Source organism: Thalia democratica, chromosome 6 (genome assembly GCF_965202585.1).
Source record: "Thalia democratica chromosome 6, ktThaDemo2.hap1.1, whole genome shotgun sequence".
Classification (NCBI taxonomy): domain Eukaryota; kingdom Metazoa; phylum Chordata; class Thaliacea; order Salpida; family Salpidae; genus Thalia; species Thalia democratica.
The window spans coordinates 43,247,761-43,254,976 of NC_139170.1; the positions used below are offsets into that span (position 1 = coordinate 43,247,761).

At 27.1% G+C, this 7,216-nt stretch overlaps 1 protein-coding gene across 1 annotated transcript; it reads right to left on the reverse strand.

Moving 5' to 3' along the window:
- Positions 1-4,224: 4,224 nt before the first annotated feature.
- LOC145838671 (uncharacterized) lies at positions 4,225-6,950 on the reverse strand. Its single transcript, XM_082946295.1, has 5 exons — positions 6,728-6,950; positions 6,009-6,086; positions 5,343-5,418; positions 4,960-5,115; positions 4,225-4,678 (listed from the first exon to the last, which is right to left on the reverse strand). The coding sequence occupies exons 1-5, from the start codon at positions 6,932-6,934 to the stop codon at positions 4,293-4,295; spliced, it is 903 nt and encodes a 300-aa protein (XP_082802421.1). The 5' UTR covers positions 6,935-6,950; the 3' UTR covers positions 4,225-4,292.
- Positions 6,951-7,216: the final 266 nt, after the last annotated feature.

The window sequence follows — 7,216 nt, forward strand, 5'->3', positions numbered from 1 at the left end:
GTCGAGTTGTTGAATACTTGACAAATCTAATAAAAACCTTATTTGTAAATAATTTAAAGATTAACTATTTTGTTTTTACCGCTAAAACTCGGGTAGCTGTCTAAATTGCGCGAGCGTACAAAAGTGCACGCGAGGACAAAATTGCACGAGTTCACAAAATTGCACGAAGAAACTTTTGCACGAAGACATTTTTGCACGAGGGGATATAATTGCAAAAAGATAAAATTGCACGAAGATACTTTTGCACGAAGACACTTTTGCACAAGCATAAATTTTTGCACGGAGATAAATTTGCACAGGTTAAATGTTTATACAATTTAATAATTTTTTTTTTAATTTTTATTTTTTTTTTAACTTTTTTTTTTCTTTAGTTTTTTTTTACTATCACTGATAACCCTAACCCTTACCCTCGGTCGGTAAGCTTTTTTTTTTGAATTAAGTTTGTTTTTTTCTATTTTTTATTTATTCATATTATTTTTATTATCATTGTTACCCCTAAGCCTTACCCTAGGTCGGTTAATTTTATTTATAATTATTTTTTTTTTTTTAATTTTTTTTTAATTATAATTTTTATTAGCTATTTATTAATTTTTATTTTTACTATCACTATTTCTCCTAACCCTTACCCTCGGTCAGTAACTTTTTTTTAGTATTTTTTTTTGTTAAACTTAAATTTTAATTTTTTGTTTATAATTTTACTCACGTGCAAAAATGTAACTAGGGCAAAATTGAACCTAGGTCCAAAATCGTCTACGTGCAATTTTTTTCAATCGTGTAATTTTGTTTGCAATTTTGGCTTTGAGCAAACTTGGCTTCGTGCAATTTTGTACACTCGTGCAATTTAGCCGCCTCGTGCAATCTAGTAACCTCGTGCATTTTTGTCTTCGTGCAATTTAGACTCGTTCCAATAAAACAATAAATTCAGTTGAGTTTAAGTAACTACTTAATTTGATTAGGAGTCTAAAATGCTCGAAGGGATACTTTTGCACGGAGGATAAAATATGCACGAATACGCTTTTGCACGAAGGGCTATATTTACACGAAGAAACTTTTCCACGGCGTCAATTTGGCTCGAGGGATCATTTTATACTAAGACACTTTTGCATGGGTTAGAAAATTTTTCAATTACTATTTTTTTATTCACTTTAATTAATTATCATTTTTACCCCTAACTCTTGTCCTTGGTCGGACTTTTTCCTTTCTTTTTTGTGTTTTTTTATAATAATTACTTATTTTCTGTTTTTTTTTGTTATTAATTTTTATTAGGTTTTTCTTCTTTCATTGCTACCCCTAGGCCCTTACTCTCGATCAGTAACTTTTTCTTTTTTTTTTCTTTTTTTATTAGTTTATTTATTTTTATTTTTTCTAGTTTGTTTTAAGTTTTTTGTTCTCATTTTATTATTTTTACTATCACTGATACCGCTAAACCTTATCCACGGTCAGTAATTTTTTTTTTAACCTATTTTTCTTTTATTATTATTGTTTTTTGTCTTTTGTTTATACTTTGTTTCTATTTTTTACTCTCGTTCAAAAATGACCCTCCGTACAAAAGTATCTTCGTGCAAAAGTGTCCCTTCGTAAAAAAATATCACCGCGTATTTTATGCGTGCCCACTCATTTAAGTGCCGCAAAAAATATTTTGGTGCGAAATAGATAATAAGTCATAAGCCTCGTTATTTGAGCCTCGTACCATAGAACACCTCTAATACTAATTTGATGTTAATGTGCTTACGGTGAAATTTACAGATTGTAGAACAAGTTATTGTAGGTGGAAAACGCTTTTGAAAATTAATTTCATAGTTGTACGATAAGTTGCAGCTTTCATTAGAGTTTAAGATTAGTATTAATGTATTTGTTTTATAGCTTAAAAGAAAAAATAAATAAAAAATTTTAATACTGTTATGACTTTGAATCGGAAAAGAATCGGGAATTCGGGAAAAAAATTAAATGGTTTTTTGTTAAGTAAGGTAAATATTGACAAAATTTTTCCTGTATGACGTAAAAACTTTCATTTATTGTTTGTATATATAAAATTTTATAGACATTGAATTTTTTTTCAAGTTATTCAATTCACATAACTTATATAATCAAGTATTAACTACATAAATTGTTACAACTTAAATGTAGCTAAAACATATTATAATATACATAAATAAAAGTACCATTTCGTTGAGTTTGGCTTCTTTAAAATGCATTATACCTGCAAAAATTATTTTCTGTTTTGAAGAAAAAAAAACAATCAAACATCAACTAAGGGTCAGATAGAAAACCACTATATAAACTTTAAAAAACGACACCTTTAAAGCTTAATTTAAACTAAAAAGTGTTTGAATTAAACAAAACAGTTACACTCGATAATTTTTCATATTAATTAACTATAATAGTCACAAATAAATTTAAAATGTGATTTCAACTTTAAAAATATACATTTTATATTAAAAACGAGTAGTAAATATTTTAATGTTATAGTTTCTTTCACAAACAACAAAATAAGTTGGCTATATGTAATAAAAAAATGTTTTAAAGTACAGACTTTTAAACATTTTACTTTTTTTTGGTATTATTTTAAATCTAGTTAATCGTTTAAAACATATATTTAAAACAAAGTGATATGTTTGGAAAAATATGTGATTAAAAAACATAGTTTGGATTTATTAAGAACTTATACAAAACTTTTCATCAAACATTTAACTTGGTGACAAACTGTTTACAAATAGTTTTATATCAAATACATGAAACTTATTTTAGAGATGTTTACTAAAATAATGTTCTAAATTAAAAAAAAAAATTTAAGCTCAATTATATTTTTAAACGAAGCTTTTTATCAACTTTTTTTGTCACTTTTACGAAATTTAATTTTTACTAGTTCTATATTAATCTTAGTTTTGTAATCATTAAGTATACCGAACCAATCTATAAAATACTATGTTTCTAAAACAAAGTTTTATCAAAAAATTAATTTTCTTGCTTACGTTTCATATATGCGATAATTTAGTCATATCCTAAAAATAACATTTAAAAGAGCTACAGTCTCTTCATCTAGTCAATCTACCTGAAAAACTAGTGTCAAAAAACTATGAGCTCTAAATTGATTAGATTTAATGGAACTTTATTTATAAGTGCTGGACTGTAATAAATAAATAAGAGAAACTTAGGACAAATAAAAACTATTTTGTTATGATAGTTATGGTAAAAGTTATAATAATAAAGTCTCTTCAAACTTTTCATGAATACATTTTATACCATTAAAATTTAAAAATTAAATCAGTTCATATTAGAACAATTCTTGAAACTATATCAAACACTTAAACATTTATTTTTAAAAGTATATGCTAGATAAGCATATAGTACCACACAATGATACAAGTACAGTAGTCTTACTTTTGAGTTCGCACTTTCTACTTGAAAAAATTTTTGTTTAAAGAGTTGATTAATATCTAAGTACTATTGAAAACTAAGATTTTATTTTATTTTATTCATACTTAATGAAATTAATCGAAAAGCAAAACAAGGATTAAAAATACTAATGCAAGTGCAGTTAAATAAATTTGAAAAAGATTATAAAGAAGTGTGCAGTAGTAATTAACATTTTAATGCTTAAATAAAAATTAAAAAAATATCAAAAGTCAAAACTAAAACTTACACATTCAAAAAACGAGCAGTGTAATTTAATTTTACATAGTTATAGTATAAAAGTTGTCTAGAAGGCATTTATAAAAAACAAATTTGAAACGAAATCTTAAAATGTTAAATTTACATTGAAGTAGATGCTTTAGAAAGCATGTCTGTTTTAGTAGTATTTTAATTTTGGAAAACTTTTTTGTTGTTGATAAGCTGTTTTAGAAAAATTTCAATACCTTAATTATGTTAACAGTTTTTTTTTGTAATATTGTGATTTTGCATCACGTTAGAAAAATATGTAATTTACTTTACATGACTATAAACAACTTAAATAATTGCTTACCATAAAAATAAAAAGCTATAAATAGAGTTATGCGGTTGATTATACGACCATTGCAGTTTAGTTGAAAGCACTATAGCTTACAAAGTAAAAATTATCAATGCAAAAATATCAAAAGTATCTAAATATATTTTTGATTAAGGTACAAACTCAAATACCGTTCGTTGAACAGAAACAATGTAGTTACAAAATTTTTCACAGTGGTTTTATGAAAAAACGCTGTTTGCATTTTTATTCATTGTTAAAAAGTTTATACTGCATTAAAATCGTAGTTAAAAGCTTCTGTAATCATGTCAGCGAACTTTTATGCCTACAGTTTGTAAGTTTGTATTCATAATGAGGTAAAGTAATTGTTTTGCAAGAACAGCAACTTTTCTATTGGATTATTTTCATAAATCGGCTTGCTGCATTTATTATCTACACTAGAAACTTCTTCGCACGGGTTCGAAACAGCCGAACCTGCGTGGTTTGAAAACTCAGCTTTGTTTGACGGCTTGTTGTTACTCGGTACCTGGCTGTAGCACAGTTGCTTGCCGAGGTTTTGTGAGGAGGAGCTGGTAAAGAAGGAGCTTTCGTTTGACCCCTGATGCGGTTTGCCAGCTGGTGCGGAGTTTGAGCAGGCCATTTTGTCATCATTGTGTTCGAAGCAGGAGAATTTCAGTAAAGTGTTGTCATTCACAGCGGGAAATTCATAGCTCCTTATGTCTATTGGAGTAGCTTAAAATATATTTTTATTTAGTTTAAGAAATTAAATGTTTTAAAACTTGATTTGAGTAAAAATAAAGTTCACAAATCGAATAATTATGTAAAAGACTAAATAAAAACTACATTAATTAAACAAAACATATGTCAAATTCAAACTTTAAAATAATTTGTTTTAGTTTGTCGATTCACATCATTACGTATTTTACAAGTCAGGAGAATATACAAACTCAAACAGTAGAAAAAGCAATCTAAGTTTTAATTGTATTTTCATACTTATTTAATAAACAACCTACTGTTCATCGTATTGAAGAGGTCGACTTGATTGTCTTCGTCCGCATTGTTGTTTCGACAAAATTCTTCGTTTGTAGGAGACATGTAGGTTGTTTCTGTGGCATTCAGATGCGGAGTTGTCGGCATCGACTGGCTCGAGTATAAGCTCATCGTTTCATCTGAAAGTTTGTGATGAGTCTTGTAGTAACATCATGTACAACATGAGTTGAAACAGAATAACTTTGTTTTGCGTACAAAACATAACATCTAGGTATATATCTATCACGGTATAGCTACTATGAATTAAATTTAAACTTTTAGACTAAAAAGTTTAGCATCATTATAAAGTATTTAAACGATTGTATACATGTGGAGACTTGTACATATTTGCAAGATAAACACTCACTGTCAGAATCGGTGTTGCTTGCTTTAGGTAAACCCTTGTTCTTTGAACTTTCTTGTTTTCGTGCTAGTTTTTTGATCTGCAAAAAAAAACTTTAGCATTAAATAGATTTTAGCGAATCAAAAAAGCACACTTTTGTCTAAATATTTAGAGTTTTTATATAATATACAGAGCAAATAGAGTATTTGTTTATGCAAAAAATAGTTAATTTATCACTGCTTGATTTTGACACGTCAGTTTTACACTCGTACAATACGTTCAACATGACAAGAATCAGTACTTTTATGACGAACAATGCTTTATAAAATTTAAAAAAAGTATTGGCTGTAATGAGCTAAAACCTAATTGCCTTTACTACACAAATTTTAATCCAAACGCGATGCAATCATTAAATTAAAAAAAAAACTTTTGTTTAAAATAATTAATTGATATAATATATAGTTGATATAGTTTAGATAAAAGTCGAATTTTTACCTCAAGGTTTTATTTAAGTTCTTTGAACAAAACGTTTCATATTTCTATGAACTATATCGGTCATAAATAAATAGAATGTTTTTTAAAGTTTTAAAGAATATTTAAGAACTAAAAACAAGAAATGCATTAAGTACCACAGTAGTATATGCTTAACAAAAAAGCTTGACTGTTTTTCAAAGTTTATATTAAACTAACTTTTGCTCTTTGGTTTTGGAACCAAACTTGAACGACCCTCGGACTCAAACCTGTTTCATTTGCTAAAGTTTCTCGTGCCTAACAGTTATTAAAAAAATTCAAGTTCTTTTTAGACTTATTAATTTTTTATTCTCAACGTAAAAACACACTTATGTACCTTACAACAAGTTGTTATACCTAAAAAATTAATATTTTTATTAATCCAAAAATATCACTTATAAAAAATTTACATCAAATTTGAATTATGTTTTTACAAAAGACGTTGATCAATGTTTATGATTATTTAATATTAATATAATGTATGACTAGTTAAATACAACAATACTATTCTGTTTCAATTAAAACACATTTGTTACGTTATAGAAAAAAAAATCACTTGAGAAAGTACTCATCATTCTTAGAAGAGTTTTCAAATTATAAAATACACTGTATTTAAGCCAGATATTTGTAAAGAGTACATAGTAAGACGGTGCTAAAATAAATTTTATCATTTTGTACTGTTAAAAAATTAAATTTTATGTCAAATATTATTATAAGTTTTCATAAATCACAAAGTCTTTTTTTTTTTTTTTTCAACACGGCTAAACTATAATATTTACAAAAAAAATCATTTTAAAAGGATTTTAACAGCTGTTTAATTTTTATAAAACAATAAAACATTAAATACAACTTTTTAAAATTTCTATAAATTCTAAAAACAAACAACATTCGTTTCCGACCTTTCTGGTTGGCTTCTGAGAAACTTGAAATGCTGATTTGAACTTTCTACGTTGCGCTGTGGTCAGAATTGTTCTGGGTCGCTTCACTCCTCCCTGCTGGCTTCTTAGATCGTCATCTCGGTGGATTAAGATGTTCATACTTCCTTGGGTTGCCTCTCCAACGTATCTTGCATCAGTCTGTTTGTTCACGTAAGTTGATTGGTTCATTGAAGCCACAAAATTACATGAGACACAAGTAATAAGGCCACCATTTTCATCTCGTTTGCAATATTGTTCTCCCGGCTGTTTGTAAGTAAGTTTGAAAATTAACAATCTTGCTAAAAGCTGGAAGATGTAAATGTTTAAGACGAATGGTACTTAAACTAAATTAGACTAAATAAAACTTGCTTAAAACTTATACTTCACTTATTTGGTGGCATTGACCTATTTTAATTTGTTTAAAAATTTTCGTTCAAGAAAACGGTAAAGTTGTTTAAAAAAAAAAAATTA